Source organism: Condylura cristata, unplaced genomic scaffold (assembly GCF_000260355.1).
Source record: "Condylura cristata isolate star-nosed mole 26May11 unplaced genomic scaffold, ConCri1.0 scaffold00015, whole genome shotgun sequence".
In the NCBI taxonomy this organism is placed as follows: domain Eukaryota; kingdom Metazoa; phylum Chordata; class Mammalia; order Eulipotyphla; family Talpidae; genus Condylura; species Condylura cristata.
In genome coordinates, this window is record NW_004567116.1 from 40,228,849 (window position 1) to 40,253,235 (window position 24,387).

The following is a 24,387-nucleotide window of genomic DNA, read 5'->3' on the forward strand; positions in this document are numbered from 1 at the left end:
TTTTGATTAGTTCCTCTGTGGAGTTTTTAGGGTTTTCCATGTAAATTAACATATCGTCTGCAAATAAGGAAAGTTTTGCTTCTTCTTTCCCTACTAATATTTATTTTCTAAAATCCCTCTCTCTTATAAAATTACCCACAGAGTAATCATTCCTGTGCAACATTATTTTTTTAAAACTGCTTCCTGTAAGACTACACTAGACATTTCTTTGCATATTGTTTCCTTTCTCTTTATGAGCACAGGGTGCTGTGGATTGTTGCGTTTCCTCTTCGTTCATGTCCTTTTCATGCACTCATTCTTGCCTCTTGATTGGCTTTAAATTCATAGTGGTAGTAGTAGCTCTCTCTCTTTCCTTTTGAGCAAATACTGATGCTAATAGTGCATAGAATTTTGAGTGCTACTTATTTGTATTATTGGAAACCTTTAAGAGTTACAAAAGAATTAATTTTTCTCATGCTCCTTGTTAGTAACTCCCATTAATATAAACGATGGTTGCCAGGTTCATGATGTGGAGAATCTAGTGATGAAATACTAGAAGTGTTAACTGTAGTTAGTTATAGGAATTTACTGCTGTAAGTTAATTAAACACACCAGTAAGCAACTGGAGCATTTTGTTATTTTAATTTGTATAAATAGAAGGTTGGTAAGTTAATGAGAAATGACAGCTCTCTTGGTGTTTGATTGACATCTATACTAAAACTCTTTTTTAAAGTGTAGATGACGAATGAATTTATTGCAAAAACTTCTGTTGTAAGATATTCCATATAGGAACATTTATATTCGAGTGTGCAGTAGCCATTTCTGGTTTTAAAAAAGTTACTTACTAGAGGAAACCCTTTTTAGAAGCCACCTCCTAGTACTGAATTTGCTAAATGGTGTTCTGTTTGTGAGAGACAGAATAATTTTTTTTTGTTTTTTTTTTCAATATTTGTGTTTTCTGCAAAATTACAAAGTGGGAGATTCATAAGTTGGTTGAAAGGGAGTTGGGCAAAAAGCATGTGATTTTCCCTCAGCAAGTACTAAGGGAAATGTAGGCATCCCATCCTAGGAGGATCGAAATTGATCACAATTAATTTAAAGCTGTTTTCCTTATCATTTTGTGTCATTTTTTAAAAAGCTTTTTATTATGTAAGTTTCAGTAGAAACTTAACTCCATTTTGTATTATTAAATCGTTCTCAGGAAGGTTCATGGTCTCAGAATTATAAATATACAAATGAATCTACTCAATCACTGGCTCATTCTCTCAATGTTAAGTTAAGTAAATATATGTTGTACAAGAGGCATTGTTCTAGGTTTTTAGACTACAATGATGACCAACATAAACAACTACAACAATCTTTTCTTCTTTAGAAGAAATGATTGATTTAAAATTAATCCTGTAAATACTGAAAATCTGCCATATGAATATACTTTATGGTAGACGTTTTTTATAAAACATATACAGACTAAAGGAAATGAACACGCTTTCCAAGTTTATTTATCTAATTTGAGAAACAACAAAAATTACATTGTTCAAGACTTCTACTTATTATACTCCAGTCTTAACCTCTTCCACCTTGTCTTGTGAATACATTGCAAGTTTTATTAGTTTACATTTGTACCAGCAATGTAGTAGGGTTCCTCTTCCCCCACATTCTTGTCAGTGCTTGTTGTTGGGGTTTATTATGTGCCATTCTCACAGGTGAGATGTGGTATCTCATTGTGAACCTCCTGTTTGAGGTGATGATGGACATTTTTCCATTTATCCTTTCACCTTTTGAATATCCTCTTTGGTGAATTACATATGTTTACATCTACTGCTTCGGTTATTTCTGTTGTTGAATTTCACAAGTTTTTTTTCTTTTTTTTACTATATCTTGGACCACTTGTCATATATACATTTTTTTTATCTGCTGTGTAAAAACTTATTTGAGTTTTTTTCAGTCTGTATCCTAAATTAAAGGTAATTCCGGTTATCTTGTTTTATATTATATTTCCCTGGCCATAAGGGTCAAGTCTCCAAAAAACAATGTTTAACATTTTCTAAAATGTCATGGAACATGTCAGTGTTTTTGTCAATGTATTTTATTGTTTGGGGCTTAGATATAAATTTTTAATCTATTTAGAATTTATTTTGTGCATTTAGTCAGAGATGATCCAAGTTAATTCTTTTACATGTGTCCTTCCAGTTTTCCCAGCACTTCTTATTAAAGAGACTCTTTTCCCATTCTATAGATCAAGCTTTTGTAATAAATTAAGTATTGATATTCAAGGATTTATTTCTGGGCTTTTGATACTGGTTCATTGACCCATGTGCCTGTTTTTTGTTTTTTAATTAATTAATTTTTTAAATAATATGATAGCTTATTTTTACATCATTTTTGCATTTTTCCATCTCAGTTGTAATCCCTGTGGGCTTCCCATCACCAAATCTCATGTGCCTGTTTTTATGTCAATGCCATATAGTTTTTTAGACTGCTGCTTTGTAGTACACTTTAAAGTTAGATACCACTAAGTTTCTTTTTCTCTCCTTTTTTCCTCAGGACTTTTACTTTGCTATTTGAGGCCTTTTCTAGTTCCATATAAAGTTCAGTTTTTTTGGTTCACTTTCTTTACAAAGAGTATTTTTGGTTTATCGATGAGGATTACATTAAACTTATATACTGCTTTGAGTAGGGTAATTTAATTATATTGTTTCTCCTCATCTGTGAGCATGGATGTCTTTCTGACTCTTGGACATCAATCCAAAGTACATGAAACCATCACCTCAACTATATATGCTCTCCATGTTTACAGGACACTACCTACTATAGCTAGGACAAATATTGGACCTTTACATAGTGGACAATTCAGCAAAGTAAAATACCTATAGAAACCGTCATACATTAATAAAGTGAGGTTTCTCAAGTGAAGAGGGAAACAGAAGCAAAAATTGCCAAGGAAATACAAGAGAGGGTGAAAGGAAATAAATAAAAGTAACTGTTTGCTATCATTCACACATACATATACATACTTTTGCAGAAAAGTTTGGATTCAAACTCACACCATCTGTTTCCACAGTTTTATGTTCCTAATCAAAGTCTAGTCCACTATCTTATGTAGGTTTTTTGTTAAGTATATGGATTTTTCTTTGCCAACATGATTTTTTTAAAGAAGTCTACTTTGTGAGCCACAACTGCCTAATACTTATTTATAAAATCTTATTCTTGTTTTATGTATATTTTCTCTTTTATCTTTAAGAATTCTGAATATACTTAGAAGTCTTTTTGCAGATTATTTCTATTTTCTTTGGTGTGTATTCCCCTATATTTTGGCTCTGGTTTCTCTCACTCCAATGTTCTTGGATTTCTCTTTTGGGTTTTCTATCACCAAGATGTTACATAAACATAGAAAATACTTAGAACCATAAATACTTTAACTTCCAGTAAATGTAGTACTCCTAGATGGAGATAGTAGATTCGATAATCCTTAAGTGTATTTATGTACCTCTGAGTCAGTTGTTGTAAGTGGGCTTCAAATGCCAGCTCCCTCCCATTTGAATTGTACCACCCTGGTATTGCTGCAAACACAGTTCAATTAATGCCTTTTTTGTTCCTTTCTGCCAGGACTGTTGTTCCTATTACATATTATAGTGTTAACTTTACCTTAAGGGGATTATTTGCTTTTTTTCTGCTGCAGGTTAATTGTGAATATGTGGAGGAAGTAAGCCTGGCATCTTCATTCTGCCACCATTTTATCAAAAATAAATAGAATTCTCAGCAGCAATGTAGGAGAGTTCCTTTTTCTCCACATCCTTGCCAACATTTGTTATTGCTAGTTTTTTAATTTGTGACATTCTTGCTGGTATAAGGAATTTACCCAAAAGATACAAAAATATTAACTCAAAAGGATACCTGCACCTCTATATTTATTGCAGCACAATTTACAATAGGTGAGCTATGGAAGCAACCCAGATGTCCCCAAATAGATGACTGGATCAAGAAGATGTGCTATATTTACACAATGGAATACTACTCAGCAATCAAAAGTGATAAACTCATGCCCTTTACAGCAACATGGATGTAGCTGGAAGGGATTATGCTCAGCAAATAAGCCACAAAATAAAAGAAAAATATCAAATGGTCTCACTTATGGTAGGAAGATAGAGAAAACAAAAAAGGAGTTGGAGGAGGGGAGTAACTATAATAAAGTAAAACTCAAAATCATCAGACAACTTAGATCAGAGATATTGTGTTGAGGAGGAGGAGGGGGAAGGATCAGGACAGGGGTGGGAAGAGCACAAATAACTAAGTGATGGTGCACAGGTGAATTGGTGGTGGGAATTTCACAGGAAGCCATACATTATACAAAAATGAAGGTTGATAAAATGAATATATTTTTTAATGAAAAAAATAGAATTCCCTAATTTTTTTTGAGATTTTGTTCAGAAAATCATAAGGAAATCCCTTCTTTCTGCCAGAGAAATCAATAAAATTTTATTTTATAAATTAGTGTGTGAAAACTTTAGCACAGAAATAGCAAACAGAAAGACACCAACCAGGTGTTATAATAAAGTTTATGATTCAGTAATTAAAAGGAATAAAAAAATTATCAAAGTTGTTATAGCAGTCAAGAAGGCAGCATCACTGAGTACTATGGTATAAGGAATTTATTATAGGAGTAAATCTTACTGTGAGAGAAGCTAGAGAAGAGTACAGAAGGAGGAGTTGGGGATCAAAGTCCTGAAAATGGCTCTTCAGAAGCTCTGGCTCAGCTTCTGAGTGCGATCCAGAAGGACAGCAGGTAAAGACATCTATGGAAGATGTTTCCACTGCATCTTGTAGTAGGCTGGAGTCACTTGACAACAGGGCTGGAGTTTGAAATGAGAGCTAGATGTATAAGGTGAACACAGTCATCAGGTGGACTCTGAAGGCCCCTGTGTGTCTCTGACAGTGTTTAATCATTAACTTCTGTCTTCAGTCTTCTTGCTTCAGTCTTCATTACTCTGTCTTCCAAATCTCATGCATATTTATTTTTTAGTTCCACTCTAGGCTGGAGATACATAGAAAATTGTTTCAGGTTAACTTAGTCAACATAATAAAAACTCAGATTTGAATAAACCCTGTACTCTATTCTAGAAATACAAAATGTTAATAACAGCTATACTAATCTCTCAGAAGATTACAGTGCCTCTTGTTTATTTTAGGTACTATTCTAAATTATTTATTTTTTCATTAATTATCACAAAAACAGCATGAGATTAATTCTATTATTACCTCCCTTGTATTGATGTGTCAAACTGAGTCGCAGAGAGGCCAAGGAATTTCCTTCCAAGGCTATATACTTATTGTTCTCTAGAGTTAAGTGGCAGCTGTGTAGTAGGTACCGATAAAATGGGGCATACTTAAACTGTGCATACATACTAGAGAAACTTGTTCAAGGCAAGATGGTAAATGTTGCATCATGAAAAAAATCAGAAGCTGTGTAGCCTAAACCCCTGAACAGTAAAGGAGAGGAGAAATATAATCTGGGCTATCCATAAAGACAAAAAACTTAACTGATTTCAAAGGAATGTACTGTGTGTGTCTCCAGCAGAAAGTAAGTCTAAGAAAACAATATTGAGTGAAAACAGTGAGCTGTAGAATGATAGATGGATGGTCCAATCCTATTCATTGTAAACATTTGAATTTTGAAAGTAGAAAAAGTGATAGAGACAGATGTCCACAATTTATAGAACTAGTGGCTTGTAGGAAAGACTAGGACATGTCGTCGTCTGCCCTCAGCCACTCTTAGCTTCCTGTTTATCATCAGAGCTTCATTTTTGTCATTTTTCATTTGCTATATATAAGTTGGGTCCTAATCCCCAGGAGACAATCACCGTTGACCTTTCACCCAGCATGGTAATCCGTTCGCACTCACCAGTTATTGGTTCAGGTATAAATTCTACACTTCTGGCCAATTCTCTGGTATTCCTAGGAATGGTTTTATGCACTGAGAGAGATGTGATTGAGTGCTAGCAATATTCTGTTTCTTTATCTGAGTACTGGTTTCATGGGAGTATTTTGTGAAAATTCAATGGGTTTTCACTTATCTGTGTGTTGTCCATTATATACTTTAAAATGTACCATAAATAAAATACACATTTATAGAAAAGACAAAGGCAAAAAGTCTGTCATCTACTACATGCTCTTCCTATAGAGGGCACCTGGATTTATAGCAACCAATTTTTTTTTTCCTTTTGCCATGAATGGGCCTATTCCAGTCTTCTAAGGATGGTAGGGTGGAAACTAGGGAAAAACGGGTTGTAGGTAAGGCCACCAGGCTCCTGAATTAGTCAATATTGCAAGCTATCTGTCATCATTTTTATTTAAGTGAGTTGATTTGGGTTTTCTGTCATAAGAGCATCTTAAACAATGGCAAAAATGGGGTGGTCGTAGAGATGGGAGGTACAAAAGAGGCTCAATTTATCTGTAATGTTTTATTTTTTTTAACTAAATTTATAAAGAATATCAATGATCAAGTCTAGGTAGTAGGTATATACTTACAGGCTTGTTATTCTCTAATTTAAAAGAAAGATTTCAAAGGAGTACCAGATGAGCTGTGTAAACATTAGCAACCAAGATGTAGGAATGATTATTGTTGAGGGACAACTGGGAAATCTCTCTCAGCTAGTGATCAAAAATCAAGTTTAGTATTCAGTTAATAAACAGTCACTGTGTCACAATGTGTTGTATTTGAAATCATTGTCTTGTTTTTCTTTTTAAGAACATCTTAATGTATTGGTATGTGTTTTTATAAAGTATCTATAGGCACTAAAACCTACATTTTAAATTATCCATGTTTGGTGAAAAACTTATTTTGAACGATTTCAAAACATGTTTGTTCCCTTCATTTATCTAAGCAAAATTTACAAAACACTTTTTTTTTTGTCTATGGTGGAAGAGTGAGAAAACACTGACTAATAAATTTGGATTGTTCTTTTTTGAACAGTAATCAAGTCATGCTCAAAACTCAAGCCATGACATATATGCATTTCCGGTTCTAGGAACTTGAAGAAATTCTGTAACTAAAAGTATCAACTTCCTTTTTTTTCAGCTTCTAGGAATTTTTTTAAATTTATTTATATATCTATTTACATTATTGTTCATTTTAAAACAATGTTTACTTCTCCCCTCCCCCACTTCACCCACCCATCATCACCACAGCCCCCACATTCCTCCCTCCTTCCAATCCCTCTCTGTCCTCCTCCCCTGTAGGATATCTCTGGTTTATAGCTATCTGGTTTTCTTTTGTTGTGTTGTGTTTTGTATTGTAATAACAAGACACTAAAAATATGAACTTTAAGATCTGAGTTACAATTCTAGCTCTCTTCCTCCTCACCCTAACTTTGAGCAAGTTATTTTCCAGCTTCAGTTTGGGGAAATAGTATCAGTTTGGGATTTGTCTGTAGCAATGGAAACCTCAAATTAACAATGACTTAAACATATAAAATTTTATTATGGCACATAAAAATCCAGGAATCAGTAATCCAGCTGGAATGGCAATTCCACAAATGCTTCAGAAAATACAGGCGCCTTAAGCTCCCTGTTCTGCATCCCTAAGATGTGGCCCTCATCTGCCAAAGATGGTTGTTGGAGTATATACAGTCATTATTCAACCATCAGGAAAATGGGTTCTCTGTTCTCCTTGAACACTTCCACATTCTCCAGCCTCCATAAGAGACTGGAGTTTTTTTCTGAGTATACAACTACATTTTAGGGGTTCTGTAACCATAGTTACAGAAGTAAATGAGTATTAGGGTCAATCAGCAGCCCCTGCCACAAGGTTGACACTGATACCTGATGGAGGTGTTCATAACATTACTCAATTTTAAAATGAGTAAGTTTATAAGAAAAGTAAATGAAAATTAATCATGTAAAACACAGAACTTGAGTCTAACAGGGATTAAAAACAAAGAAATTGATATTAAATTGTTAAAAATGAAATTCTTGTAATTAGGCTCTTAGAGGAGTAATAAAACTCTAATTATCTAATGTTTTTAGCTATAATGAGAGGGAATTTTTATTGTTTTCAAGGAGTCAGGGAATAAGTTAGTGAGAAGTACATGAATAAATTCAGCAAATGAAGAAATTGGATGGTTATTAACTCCAGAGGAAGAAAAGTTTAAAAGGTAAAATTAATATATAACAATAAGCAATAAATTTATAAATTAGATGGCTCAGCTCAAATAATCATTTCATTGTTACATTGCTGTAACGATACATATTGATTTAACCAAAAATTGTGACTCTGACCCTGCTGAGAGAATAGTAGGGGAAGAGAGGGGGGTAAAATGTTTAAGAGCTAAATCCTCATCTTCCCCAATATGTTGCCATTAGGTTATTTTTAAACCCATAGAATTAAGAAACACGAATATAAGGAAATTAATTAGATACATGTAGGGTAAGTGCCAAGAAAAGAAGCTTAAAAGTTTTGAGAGTAACTGCCTCTTTAATCTAAGAATTGAGGGTAGAATTAAGCTATAAGCTAATAAACATGTCAACAAATGTTCTTACTATCATGTTTGAAGAGTAGGTTGACTTTACAAACCATGTGCTTATACATTTTGATAAAAATAAAGTAACATTTTATATGTTTCATTTATACAAAACATTTGCCTATAAACCTACTTTATACAATTCAGTGAACATTTATTCAGTGCCTGCTTTATTAGATCATTGTACAAGAGAGAGGCATAGAAATACATTATTGTAAAACCTAAAGTGATTACATGCCTCCAAATGATTGGCAAGTACTGATAAGTCCTATGGAAGCGCCATTTGTTCTGACTTGGAAAGACGTCTGGTGGTTGGGAGTATTTGCACTGGGCCTGAGAGGGTGAGAGGATTTGAAGGGGGGGAGGGGCGCAAATGCCAGCTGTGGCCAGCGTTGTCAGGTCCCTCATAACTGGAAAAGTCCGTGTGTGTAGGAAAGAAGTCTGGTAGAGCTGTGGGAGGTTGTGTTGACTTCTCTGCCTCTCCTAGACATTTCTATTAGTCATTTTTTCCTGAGGATTTACTCTTCCTTGTGCTATCACCCAGACACTCTTAATTTTCATATTGACTTTACCATGCTGAGATAGGTTGTTGTGCTCTGTCTGCTGGCAATCTACCTCTTAAATGTTTGGTCTTCTTTTCAGAGGGATAAAGGAAAGGAAAAAGAAAACCTAGGTTTCAACGAACCAAATAGATTTCTTAAATGTAAAAGCAGGAATTCTTTTCCCTGACCTCACATGCAGCTAGGTATGGATACTGTCTATTTGTGATCGAGATTAAACATCATTTTTCAGTTTAAACATGATTCTTAGACCCCTCAAGAATAATAATGTAGGGCATATCTACTTGTTTGCAAAAAAATGTAATAATGCGTAACTGTAAAATAATGTACTGTTATTTGTTACAAGTGCTTTTCAAAAGTAATTGGGCAAGTAAGTGTGTGTGTGTGTGTGTGTGTGTGTGTGTGAGAGAGAGAGAGAGAGAGAGAGAGAGAGAGAGAGAGAGGAGAGAGGGAGAGAGAGATTCTCCAAATTTAAGTTTTTGTGCTTTGAATTTGTTTTCTTTTATATTGTTGGGTCCATAAGAGGAAAGGCTGGCTTAGAACTAAATAGCAGAGCTAAACCATATGTTATATACCAAATTAGAAACAGGTGAAGGTTGTTAAAATCCAGCAAGCGCTTACAAAAGCTTTAGACTCAAGTTTGTATTAAAGGCAGGTGGTTATATGTACAATAAAAAGCAGTCACCAGCACACCAGCTTATTGATACATATGTGATTGATCTTTTTGGATAAAAACAAGGAGGAGTTAATAAATCACTGCACATAGCTATAAAGATGTTTGGGCTTGAAAGCCTAGTCTGTAAGAGCAAATGTGGACCCTGAAGGAAATTTATGAAGCATAGATCCTTTTAGCTTTACTTAACAGCTAACATCTGACTGACCCAGGGGGACCATGGAAATTTATTGCTGGGCCATTCAAATATTTAAGCTGTTGTGTGATGTAGAACAGGTAAAGATTAGCCCAATAACAAATATGAGGCTATAAAATAAAATGAGATTTCGATGACTTGTAAGTACTTGTCAGAGGTCAACTACAAATGACTGGTCAGAAATGGGAAAAACTTGTGGATAATTAAAGCAGATTGATTATGACAACCTAGATGTTTGTACTGGTTGCTGTCAGATTAGTGATGCTCTGGAGTTTCCCTCTCCTGGGACGTTGTATCTAAACAATGTCATGGGGACATGTAAGTTGTTTTTTGTATTCTGAAATTGGCCAAAATGATGAGTTGAGGAGATTTCCTTTTGCAATTTCTAATCAAAATCAGCCTCTCAAATATTTTGAATATATGGAATTCCTAAACAGCATATTCATTCTAGAAAACTGATTTTAGTTAATCTATGCACATAACTTTGAGTTTTGACATGCAGAACACAGGTAAAAGTTTTTAGGCTTTACGATAGAAGATCTGAACTTAACCATTTAAACTTATATAATTAGCAGATTTATGTACAGTTACTGAAAATCAATTCAGTGAAATAAAGTGGATATTTCAAAAACTTATGGATTTACTTCCAAATTTTTAAATTCAATTTCTGTTCTATAAGTCCCCAAAATGGCATGTGTGCGGGTTTGTTTCTAGAACTTTATAAGTTACACTTTGGACTTTAATGAGGTCTGTAGTTGTTGGTGTTGACAAACTATGACTTTTTGAATTAGTGCTAAACCCAGAATGCTGTCATATAAAAGCTGGATTTCATGCTTATCAAATCAGAAGATGGATTTGGTAATAATTTGGTTATAAACATCTGATTTGTTAGATGAAGAGATCCCACAAATTTTATAGAAATCTTGGATAAGTGCAACTCACAAAATAATACAAATTCACAAAATGGGGTTTTTATTAGAGGAGAACCATGAGGTAAAACTCCAAGCATAGGATTAGGAGGCTAATAGGCAGGAGTTGGAATTCTAACTTCACCACTTCGTCCATACACTCATTCTTTCCTTCATTCCCCAAATGAGCTCCAGATGCTGAGATACAGAACTAATGACTTATGTTCACAGTTTCAGTTTTTGTGGAAGATTCAAGGGGATAAACAGTTCTAATACAGGATAAAAGGTACTGTGTAAGAGTGTATAGGATTCTGTGAAAACACATGGGAGCGGAATAATGGATCCAGACTCAAGGCAGGAATGAGGTAGGGTGGGATCGGTTGTCATAGTTGAGTGTTAGGAAAGACCATGTGACGGTGGGCACCCTAATGATGACGCCTATAGGACAATTGCCTGGGTGGTATGGATAATGTATGCTAAGTGTGATGCCAAAACCATGATAGATATTCAGTAATCCCCTCCTCTCCTCCCTGTTTGACAGCCTCAATTCCACAATCAGATTTCTAGGGAGTATTAGTTTGTCTGACTTTTTATCTTGTTTATGAATGTATTTCTGAACTTTAAAATATTTTTTTAATTCACAGGGTTGTTTGTTTAGATCATAGTCATTTGGTATTGAATTCATGTTCACAGTTATTCTTTTTCTCAGTTACTTGCAGATATTTGTTGAAGACCTACTGTGAATAAGATTCAGAATTTAACATCCATGTCCTCAAAGGCATTTGTCTAAACAGTTAAATATAGGGTAGGAAGTACCAGGTTCTTAAGAATGCTTTGTGATTTCAGGAGACAGAAAATGAACAAAATACCGTGACTTCCCTTGCGGGAAGGTGGGGGAAATGTAGCATAGTGAAAATAAAGTAACCATTTTGTTTACTTCTCACAATTATTCTAAAAGATTAGTATCATGTAACCCATTTAGAGTTTTGGAAACAGTTTCAGAGTAGTGTATTCAAGTTTATACTGCAAATAGGTAGCAAAACTGGCATCTGGAACCTTGCCTCTCCCACTTCAAAGAATTAATTTATCACATCTAATCTCCCTTCTGCTTTCCTCTGCCTCTCCTCCCAGAATTAGATATTGTAATTAAATAATTTTAATATGAAGAATTAAGCACTTATTATATTCTTAGAACTGTACAAGAAAGTGGCTTATTTAAGAAACCTATATCATAACTGCATTCATTGTGACATTGTCTTTAGAAATTTAATATGGTGAATGTTTTTCTTGCAAATTCATGTTCCAGATGGAAATATCTTCTGGTATTACCAAGTATGTCAGGTTTATGTACCTTGCATGCTAATTGTTTTTTTATTTTTTTAAACATTTACAGATTTTGCAGGGAAACAGGTGCTAGTAAGCTCAGGCGAATGCAGGGTGGCTGTTAATGTTGTGGAATGTGATTTTGATTTACTTGGCAGAACTTTTATTTTACAGAATTGACTATTAAAAAAGACATGGTTTCCATCCTTTAATTTTGTACTGTTCTCAGTTACCAAAAGCGTGTTGAAAAATTGGGAGCTTTCTACAGGGAAGTTGACATTGAATTCTTTAACAGTTTATCCAACCCTCTAACTTGCCCAGGGAAAAAGTAGGGGTTATTTTTAACCATCTTTCTGAAATTATCTGGAATTCTATTTCCCTGAAGTTCCATTCTCTTTTTAGTGCAGCACTGTGTAAAGAAGTATATATAATATTTGCAAAGCGAATAACCTGATATAGATCTTTTCCATTACATAATTCTCCTTTTAAAACTTGTGATGGCATCTTATTACCTGCCGTTTAATTTAATCTTTTTGAACTTCCACATATGATCTTTCCTTCTCCAAAAGATGATGGTGTTTTAGAGTGAGGGGCAAGAACCCCATTCTCTTGTGAGAACTTTGGTTACCCTCTTTTTGTGGATTATTTTCCATATTGTTATTTTGTATTTGCGTCTTCTATTCTGACATATTAGTTTTCCACTTCCCTTCTAGATATCTTTCCTCTGTGATATCTGAAATCTCTCTGCAATGACTATAACATACGTAAGTCTTCAAGCTTGTTACTATGTAACTGTATACAACTATGGTGTGCAGTTGAATATACAAATGTAGTAGGCAACTGCTAATGTAAATTAACGGGCTCACTCCTAAAAATATCACTCAATTTAAGAGCCTTCTCGTGGGGAGGATTTTCTGTCTTACATCAACCACCTTTTTCTGGGTTCATAGCAGTGAATACCCTCGGTGGGTCCCTATGTCAATTTCAGATCACTTCTCAGTGGAATGTACAGTGTTTTTGACACTCAGATTGGATATTTACCACCTCTTTACAGGGTAAAATGATTTCAGTAGTGATTATGAAATGAAACAAATAATAATAGCCAAAAAAGTAGAATTCTTCCTTTTATTGATCTTTCGATATCAGTATATGTATCAGTAAATACTAATAGCAGTATATAGTACAGAAAAGAAAAAGATGAATATTTACTGTAATATAAAAGCAACTTACCCACTGATCTCAGTCATAAATAACTACAGTTAATGTTTCATGCTGTAACTTCTGCAAATTTGACAATTATCTTCATCAACACCCATCTTCTTATATTCAGGTTTAGTAGACAGCATGGGTAGATTTATCAAAGCACTCACTGCTGATTGAAAAATCTTTTTATTATGATTTTCCACAGTTTTACATGGAGCAACAGATATACAAGTAAATTAGAAAAAGCTTTAAACAGAAAGTTCATATTTGACAGAGATTCATAAGTCTATTTCACAGTAAGGTCCATAATTTGAAGATCTATCCAGGTCCTTGTTTCTTTTTAATTGACATATTAAAGAATTTCCTTTTTATTGGTGGTATATAGGCATGTGAACTTGAATGAATACATTCATTGATTTGTGTAACAACCACTACAATCAGCATATTGAATAGTCACATATAATTTCTTAGGGTCAATTTTGAACACCTTTCTCCACAGTTAAAATTTTTCCATTAAAATATATTTCTCAGGCCATCCCTGGTGGCGCAGCGGGTTAAAGCACAGCACTAAGAAGCTAAAGCCACTTCAGCATGAGTTTGATTGTGAGGCCCAGAAGTGACCCACATGGCGTGGCAGACCTCTCCTGACCCACCCACTGCTCCCCTCAGCAGTGTACTTAGGAGGTTAATTAGGAGAACACCCAATTATACAGTCTCTCCAACACATTGTGTTAAGCTATACACTTCATTTGAAGTTCTGAATGGTTCAGAATTTTCCAAACTGGCTTTGGACACAGTTCTCTTAGTAAAAAAAAAAACCCCACTATTACCTGATGTGGTCTGTAGGGCCCTGCCATAATCTACCCTCCTATCCAGCTTCCTCTCCAGCCACCCCTCCCCTCCAGTCCAAGTTGCCTTCTTTCAATTCCTTGCAGTAGCATGCTTCCTCTTGCTGGTGGTCTTTTCTTATGCTACTTCCTCTAATTGGAACATTTCTGCCCTTTATCTAACCCATCTTTGAGATCTCATTTAAAGAGTCACTTTCATAAATTACCCTTGACTCAGTCTTTCGCCTACATTTTTCCTGGAATAGTGCTCCTTTCCTTCACAATACTTTATTTATAAATATTTGTGAGTATGATTATGTCAGCAATATCTTTCTAGACTGGACTTCAAGCTCCACTGTCTGTCTGCTCACTCTTTCATCTCCATCATCATCCATGCTAAATATGTCTTCAACCATATCTCTTTACTCTGAGACTTCCTTTACTGTGATCATTCTGGTTATTCTTCTCTAAAGAACTTAGCAAAAAAAAAAAAATGCTGAATTTCAGCCCTTCCTGGTGGCGCAGTGGGTTAAAGCGCAGCACTGAGAAGCTAAAGCCACTGCCGCATGAGTTCGATTCCCGCCTGCCCTGGAGGTGACCACATGGTGTCGCAGACCTCTTCTGACCTGCCCGCTGCTCCCCTCAGCAGTGTACTTCGTAGATCTGCCTGTTCTGCTCCCCACTCTGTCTCTGGTGAAGCCTCTCGCCACCCCTGAGCCTCTGGCCTGTACCCCAGTTCTGTATGCACAAATAAATAAATCTTTAAAAAAAAAAACTGAATTTACCATTGAAGACCTAATAATGAGGTCCTGTCTCGTCCACCAAAGTGGACCAAAGGCAAGGCAGTTCCTCTCAGTTACATAAAACACTAGACCATTCTATTTCATTGTATGTTTCTTACACGCAAATGAGATTATTGCAAAACCTGTAAGAAATATAACTTATAAAAGGCTTCCAGAACTCCCAGGATGGAACATAGAACTCTCAGTAAAGTTTGAACCTGTACAGAATAATGAGTAATGAGAATAATTAACCATATTATCTGCTCTGTTTTCTGTTGCTATAGCTTGAGATCACATTTGCTTTTTGGGTAGTCATGTCATAATTCTTTATTCCTACCAAAAACATTATGTACTAAGAGCTCCAATCACCTCCATGCATAATCTTTTCCATTATTTTTGCCGTGTAGAATCAAGGAATTTTTCAAACATTTGAAAACAGAATTTAATTTGCTTTGAAATAGAATTTAATACTGGTTGTTTTAATTACCCTCTCTTTAGGAGTGAATGATAGGACATACATAGTTCTTCCAGTTATTTAATGTAATATTCTCCTTTAGTGAGTCCTATCTGTGGTCCTAAGCACATTTTTCTTTTTGTACTCAAATGACCATATTCTTATCAAAGCTTTTACAGTTTTCTAAAGTGAGTTTCTGATTTTTTGATTTATATCTTATCCTCTGATGTAATAGGTTTTACCCTTTAAAGTGGTTTTCATTTTTCTAGATCACTTATAAATCTATAAATACATAGACTTTTACAAAATAAGATGAAGGTGTAATACTGTTCAACTTGATGTGACCCCTTAAGAATCTGAAAGCAAAATAAAATGTGGCTGCTTAACAATTGCTGTATTCAAATCTTTGGTTCTTATCAGTCTTTCAATTTGGTGGGTTCCCCTCCCTCCCCCTGCAAGTGCACTAACTTTGACTTATAAAAGTTTCAGGTGTGTACCACTGGAAATCAGCACACTCACATGCTTAAGTTCACACTGGAGTTCACCCCTAGAAGAATAGGTTTGGCTTCATTTTAATATTATGCACATACCTTGTGGCTCTTTCTATAAAGAAGTCTCAAAGTTGTAATAAAGTTATATTTTGAGACCCTTTTTCAAGAATTTAGAGCCTCAGTATGCTTATTTATACAATGTATGCTTATTCAGTTTATACTTATTTCAAGTTTCTGTCCCTATATTTGAAACAGTTGCTGTATGTGTAGGTTAAAAATGGAGATATTGGTGGGTTTGGAGAGCTATGCATATACTCTGATGATTTCTAGAATAACAGTTACTGCATTGTAGTGCTTTAAGACTCTTACAGAGTCTTCCAGATGATCCCTTATGGTGCTCTACCTTTGCAGTTAGGTAGCTTCGTTACAAGATACCCACGCAAATTTGAATTGTTACCATGTACTTTGCTTATCCTGAATTTGCTCTTGTTTGTATGCATCTCAATTTCAGGCCAACCCACATGTGCTAGTTTATTTTTTTATTATTTTAAATACAAAGCTGTATCTTTATATATATATATATTCATTCCATCAGTTTTCATTTTTGTACACAGTATGGTTTCCCCATGAAACCGTCTCCCTGCACCATCACCATAGTCTCTGGTGCTGGTTCTTACGCCTCTTCTTCCCCTACAGAATGTCTCTGATCTATAGTTGCCTCATGATTTTGATTTTTACTTTATTTTAGTAACCCTTTTTTTTTTCTGATACCTTCCTTGTTTGTTTTCTCTACATCCCTCCTATAAGTGAGCCCATTCAATATTTTTCTTGTTCTTTCTGGCTTCACTGATCATAATCCCTTCAAGCTCCATCCATGTTGCTCCAAAGGGCATGAGCTTTTTAAAATTATATTTATTGAGGTAATGTTGTTTTCATCACAATATATTCTTAGGGGTATAGGTTTTACAAATCTGTGTTCTCCCACCACAGCCACCACCAAAGCCATAATAATCCTCCATTAAACTCCCTCCTCCCTTTGTGCCCACCCAACTACCTCCCCCTTCTGGTAGCCTTATTCCTAGTCTGCTGTGAAAGGGGTGTCTTCTTGGTGAGTGTGTTAAATGTTTGGTCTTCTGTTATATAAATATAATGACAGTTTATGACCTTGTTCACTCCTTACTGCCTGTAATTTTATATCACAATAAATTTACCTTTTGAACATTATGTAATCAGGAACTTAATATAAAACTCTTAAATTTTTGCCTTCCCCTTATTTTCCTATAGTACAATACTCTCTAAATTTTGAACCTTTTTTCCTCAAGCAATTAAAATACAAATAATATTATGTCCATCCAGCAATTGTCACCAATTATTCATTTCAGTAAGATTTCACTCTTCAAAATGATCATTTTGGCAAAACCAAAAAAGGTGAAGTTTTCTTCTTGATCCTTTCTAAATTGTAATTTATTTGTTCACAAAAATATCTCTGAGAACAAAAAATAGTCTTGAGAATCAAGAAAAAAATGACTAGAATATAGATATATTCTAGACTTTTCTTCATTTGCAGGAATAGGGAAAAGAAGATAGTGAAGGAAATCTTTTCCTTAAATATCACATCATTTTTGTAAAGATCCACAGATCTCATAGTCTTATTGTGTCATTGAATCAGATTGAAATGGAATGTCTTATAAGAGCATTATGTCATGACTACATTTCTTTGGAAAAGCAACATCCAAATAACCATCCCTGAAAATGTAAATGAAATTGTGATAAATTTTTGTTCCTACTGCTGTTGATTTGACTGCCCACCTTAAAAGAAAAAGAAATCGTATAGATTGCCAGATGCTTTCTTTTTCCCATGCTTTTAGTCTATGTTGAGAGATGAGCACCAAGGTATTAGAGGAAAGTAATTTTAGAATCTTAATTTTGGGGTGGTAGTTTGTGATAGGTAAATATAAAACAGTGGCCTCAACTTCTTGGGAGTCAGTGAGTCACTTTTTTATATATTTACCTTTACTTGCATGCTCTGTTCAATTATTCCTTGAAACAAAGCACCCATTGTTCTATTTTGACTCATGTTGTGAAGATATTAAGATAATAGAATCTAAAAACCATAAGTAAATGATCTAGTCCAAGTCTTCAGGTATTTATGCTGTATCCAAGAAATTTCATCAACAACTTGGAGGTGGTTTTACTAAAGTTTTAGGAAACTTCTGATCCTACTTTACCTTTTTTAGGTTTCCATTATACCCAAAAGGAGGGGAGAAGTTACAATTTGATTATGGTGTCTATCTTCTGAACAAAAATATAGCACAGGTAAGTAACTCCTCTTCACTCCTCTCCTTCACACATATAATCTCCTTCTTTGGATTGCTGACCCTCTTACTTTATAAATAAGTACTAGAGTTGGCTCTTAAATCACTTACAATGATAATGCAGAGTTCTTTGTTGACCACAGTTTTATTTTGTGCCATAATCAATACTACAGAGAGTCCCTCCACTGAGTAGTTCCTTGCTAGTCGACTATATTTGAATGCGTGGACTTTGTTTGTAATAAGCCTCCATAGCTTAATTAGTAATAGCTTCCTTCTCATCAGCCTTCTTAGATTACTTCTAGGGATTCATTTTGCATTGAGGGTTATTTATGAGTAAAAATTGAGTGCCTTCGGCAAATCCTCAGTGATCTCAATTAATAACCTGGACACAGAAGAAACACCAAGCACATGGTCTTTCCAACCCATCTTGGATTTTTGTTGTTGTCTCAACACACTAGTTAGTATCTGTTTCAGACTTAAATAATGTGCCATAGAAAGACTAATAAATGCTTGGGCTAGCATTTTCCTGAAGAAGACGTGCAGTGTTCTTTAGCATACTTGACTATACTTCAAGAGTAGACATTCCATAAATATTAAAGTTAGCTGAATGCCTTTTTGTTTCTTTTTGAACATCCATCCAAATGGAATATCAAATGGAGAAATATCCATGATTTGGCTGCTATTTAAAGGTATTATTAGCTGTATCCTGAGACCTTTCCTTTTTATAGAAGCAGTAAGCTTTGCAATGCATTTGTGTTTATAGATTGTTTCCTTTTATCCATATAAATCTAAAGGCTGACTCATTTATTCCTGATAGATCTATAATTATTCCTCCATATGGTGTCTTCTTTTCCTTTCTTCTTCTCAGCCAGCCTCAGTGTATTTTTTTTTTGAAGATTCTTTTCCTTTTCTGACTGTATCAGATTTCTAGTTTGCAGTCTTTTATAGTTATTTGCTTCATAACTTCACAGTCTTGGCGCTTTCAGTCATACTACTTTTGTTGTTATTGACACTCCCGCATATATCTGGACTCCAGCAAGGAGCCTTGCTCAGTCTCTGGCCCATGACCCACTTTTCCATGTGCCATTTTCCCACTGCTGATGATTCTGCCCTCCATTTTTTTAGGAAAGTATCTGACATAAGAAAGAAGACTCTAGAATACTTAGCTTACTACTGGTCACAGTTGTGATATCATGGGAAAGGTAGTGCTTAATAGAAAGAGCTGTTCAAGATTAGTCAGGTTAAGCTTGCCTAAGTAAATTAGAGCGTACCTCCAATCCTGTCGGCCAGCCTGAAAAAGAGGTCATGAATACTGGAATCCAGAGAAGAAGCCAGAAGGTCGCTAGGGTTGGCCTCACTTACGTTCTGATCTGAGTTTAGAGATTCAGCTATCTTTGCCCTGTTTTCTAATTCTTGCTTTAAGCACATAGGCCTTAGGGTCAGAAGTCTGGTGGAAGCTTCCAGGTGAAACTTAAGTCTGCTTAAGGTGGAGCTCATAAAACCTCACACTTGCATTTATACACATACAAATTTAATTCTTGTCCGAGTCCAATAGGAATGCTAAATGATGGAATAAAGAAGCACTAAGTAGAATGTATCTTGTTTTGAGAGTAAAACAAAGATAGAGGTTGACTGATTGCAGTGGAAGTCAGCCCCACACATTGCAGCGCTAGCTTGTTTGATGCTTCTGCGGCACACTCGCCAAGTAGCCCTGGCTATATTCCCAGTTGAACCAAAGCACCTAGATGCGGAAGTGGCTTTATTCATATGTTTAAAAGTGGGTAATTTGTAATAATTTTTATCTTCCCTAATTTTTACACTCATTTTGAAAATGTTAACCTATACACAATAGGTTAACCACTCTAATCTAGGAACAGGTATCTTGCGCTCTCTCTTTTTTAAAAATCACCATTGTGGCAGCTTTAACAGGAGGGGCAGTTAACTTCTTGTAAACAGACTTTCTTCAGTTTCAGAGTGTATTCAGGAAGCTCCTTCTGCTTTTCCCTTAGAAAGAAACTTAGCAAATTTGTGACCTTTAACATTTTGTCCTCCTCCACTCTGTCCCATCTCCCATCTTATTATTTTGTGTGAAATATTTATTTCATTTAGACTTTGGCCTTACTACCCTCAATTTTTTATATTTCCCTTTATAACAAATGAAAGAACCATTAGTTATTATGACTCCTAATTCGTTGTTATTTATATATCAATAAGGTATTTGCAACTTTTGAAGGTTTATTTTTATACCTATTTATACCAGTATATGTTGTCAAAGGGGAGTTTGTCTCCTCAGTCAGTCTCATTTATACTCCATCTCTAGAGATGTGAACAAATCATACTATTAAAATGGCCCCACCTCAGTAATTTATAAACCACGTTAGTGGAGGTGGATGAAAGCATTGGCATGTGTTAAAGTACCAGAGAAAAAGGAGTGAAGTCATTTAATACTGCATCCATAACTTGGTTGAGGATTTGAATAGTCAATAGGACCTTTCATCACAACCAGAAGTAGTAGTAAAATCACTTTTTTGTTAGAGGAAATGACAGAATTTAGTAATATTTGTTACTTCAGTTTTTGGGATCAGTCCAGCCTAAGTCTTGAAAGTACAAACTTAGACAGACAGGCCTTCTGGTCAAAACCCTTAAGTGTTGTTTGAGGAGTTGAGAGAATTGGTGAGGCCTGCTTGCCCTCTTCCTGTCACCACTGTCTGAAGGTATGTGTGTGCGCTGGATTGGATATTGAAAGTGAAAAAGTAAAATAGCTTGCTTAGGGCAACTAATATTTTTCAAGTGCCAGCCACTTTGAATGGAAATCGCCTTCTTTGTTGGTCAGCATGTAGTATTATAAGCACAGGCATGGCAAAATGCAAGTATAGTTTAATTAGCATTGATTTAAAAAACTGGGTCATGCCATAATTGTTGGTAAGTTTAGAAGTATATTATATTCATATTTGTAGGTAGCCCAGTCGTTTTTAATTCTCAAATCATAAGAAATAGTAAATCAAAATTATAATACTGTCTCCTAGCATTCATAGAGAACTTTATAGTTTTGTAACAGACATACATTTTTATATCCATGTGCCCCATATCTTGACTCTGTAAAGTGAAATGAAGGGCAGGAGATGTTAAATGAATTTATAGACAGTATGATCTTCCATCCCTGGTGTGATGTTTACATCCATCACACCGGTGTTATATCACATAATCTGACAGGCTTGATAGATATTCCCCTACCTCTGTATGTTTATTTGCCCTTTGTGTTTCTGTGCTAAAAGTGACAGAATCAAAGATGACGGTCTCAAAGAGCAAGGGCACTGTAAGAAAACAGACAATATCTGTTTTGCATATTTCAGTTAGTAAGCATAATGTCAGAAATACTGCAGATTCGCAAAAGGTGTTTTAAAAATGATTGTGGTATAGCACTATCACATAGCTAAAAACTGATCCAAACAGTGTAAATAACTTATTGAAATTGATGAATTAATTGATTCAACAGGTATTTGTTGAACACTTACTTAACTGCTTTTCCTACTGAGTTAGAGGGAGGGTCCTCCCCGGTGGCATAGTAGGTTAAAGCACAGCACTGAGAAGCTATGGCCACTTCAGCAGGAATTCGATCTCCAGCCCCAGAGGTGACCCACATGGCGCACAGACCTCTCCTAACCCACCCTCTGCTCCCCTGAGCAGTGTACTTCATCAGTCAGCCTGTTCTGCTCCTCACTCTGTCTCTGGTGAATCCTCTCACCTCCCCTGCACCTCTGGCCTGTACCCCAGTTCTGTATGCATAGATCAATAAAACTTAAAAAAAAAAAAAAAAAAGAGGGAGCCTAAGTTGCTGTTTTAACTGCATCAGTGAGGATACCATGTATAAGGAAGTAATGTATTCAGACAGCTTGTTCACCATCAGCTTTTAGTTTCACGTTAAGATAATGAATTTTCTTTATTCTTAATAGAAATAACTTTTTAATAATATAAATGATCCGATCTCCTATAAATTTGTTTTAGACTGTAGCAAAATACTAAGGAAACACATAAACCACTTGGGAGTCTGTTGCTTAGAGACAAACATTTTAATATCTGTTTTTCCCAATATCTCTGCAAATACCCAGGCATAAAGTAAACTGATATATATATTTTTTTTTTCTCCATGTTTCCATCTCATTTCATCATTTGTGGAATATGAAATGTTTACAACACAAAGTGCACTTTGTATTTTATTTATTTTAATATGGTTTTGGGCACTGTTTTAAGTGTTTTAGGAATATTATTTAATCCTCATAACAATTCTAAAAGAGAGGAATTCTAACCAATCAGTACTGACATTCTTCCTATTACTCCCATCACACAGATGAGGACACTGAGGCATAGAAAGATTATCCAAAGCCATATTCGATGTGCAGTTCTGCAAGATCACAAAGATCACAAGCTGACCACAGATCTGAGACATATGCGGGGAGGGTGAAGGTAGGGCTCTAAATGGGGGAGAGCACAGAAGAAACTGGTGAAGGCTTAGGGGTGCTACGGTGGTAGGAGAACTAGGGACTTCACCTAGGGAGAGAATCAAATACTGTACAAAAATGAACAGTGGTGTAAGAAAATAAATAAATAAACTTAATTTCATACGTGAAAAGAAAAAAAGTGCAGTTCTGTTTTGTAGTAGGGTTTAGATTCCTGCACACCTAGATATGCACCCTGCCTGCTGTCCGGATGAGCTTTGGCACATCATTTCCGTCCATTCCCTTTTCTCTATCAAGTTGGATCATCAGGATTATTGTGGGGACTAGAAAATATGAATGTCACGTTCACAGCTCAGGATTTGCCCCCCAAAAGGGTGCTTAATAAATGGGAGTGGCCATTTTTTGCTATCGAGGTGGTTAATGTTATTCCTGTTGGCCAATACGGAGCAGGAATGCTTTAGTGGAAAGGTGTGTTCTCTCGACTGGACATTTAGAGATGGAAATATCTGACTGGTGAGAGAGGATGGGGAGCTGAGGTGTGGAGGAAGAGCTGCTTAAGGTATACGGCAGTCTGAAACAGATTACTTGATAGTGGAGGTCGGGAAGGTGTTTTGTAGTTTAGACACTGTAAGCTCTGGCACCATGCAGTTACTGGTTGTTATTCTTGGATCTACACATAGTCCGTGTGAGCCCCCTGGGAACGCTTCAGGCGCTCCATCAGTACTTACTGAAAGAATGAGCAGCGAGGAAGGTGGTTGTTCTTTCTTCCTGAGAATGACAATCAGTTGAATCAATCAGCTGAAGACTTTAACTGAGGAAATAGTATATATATCTACATAGAGAGAGCAAGAGAGACTATCTGCTTACCTACCTCTACCTATCTGTAGTTGTTTTCCAAAAGTTCCATGATGTGTCATTATCATGGACAAGTCATCACTGTACTTGTTAAATGCCCAGAGAGTGATAAGTCGACAAGATAAAACAACTTATTTTAACCTCAGTTGGACATGTTTTCCCACTTTAAACTGAAACTGGACTTTCATTGCCAAAAATAGCTTTCCAAATGGAAAATATAACAATTATAACTTAAATTATATAACTTATTCAGGTTACAGAAGCCGTCTACATGTTATACCTTTCATCTTTTGCAGAGAACCTAAAGTGCTAGTATTATTCCTGTTTTAAACTTACATAATTGAAGGGTCAACAAAAAGTCTAGACCCTGAGGGACCATAGCTGCTCGTTTCCTTTTATCTGTGCTACTAACAGCTAATAATATAATTTATAATAATTATAAATGTAGCAACTAAAGAAACAAATTATTCTGTTAGTGCCTACCCGAGTGACATTTTTTTTGCTGGGAGAAAAATATTTAAAGAATGCATCTCCACTGAAATGAAATACATGACTTAGTTCAGAAAATAAATGTTTTGAATTTTTGTTAAGCCGCATGAAGTGAATTATGACAAATAATATATATATTAAAAATGAATTTCACTTCATTTTAGTTGGACTCAAAGTGGCCAGCATAATTTAGGCTTAAGCTTTTTCAGGAAATGGCCTTCAAAAAATTGTTAGGATAATTTTGGAACTTACTACAGCGAGGAATTTCTAAATGTGCAGACTTGGGTTTCCAGGAAGGATAAAATTAGTATCCTAATTAATGCAAAGGTATCAAGTGAAAGGCCAAAGAATGATCTGAA

General features: G+C 35.4%; 1 protein-coding gene across 2 annotated transcripts in view; it reads left to right on the forward strand.

Moving 5' to 3' along the window:
* UVRAG (UV radiation resistance associated) overlaps positions 1 to 24,387 on the forward strand; it is a 238,662-nt gene that overhangs the window by 146,992 nt on the left and 67,283 nt on the right. For both annotated transcript variants that reach the window (XM_004683215.2, XM_012725607.1), the window contains one exon: positions 18,150 to 18,228. In XM_004683215.2, coding sequence (XP_004683272.1) covers positions 18,150 to 18,228 — 79 coding nt within the window. The remainder of the gene's footprint in view (positions 1 to 18,149; positions 18,229 to 24,387) is intronic.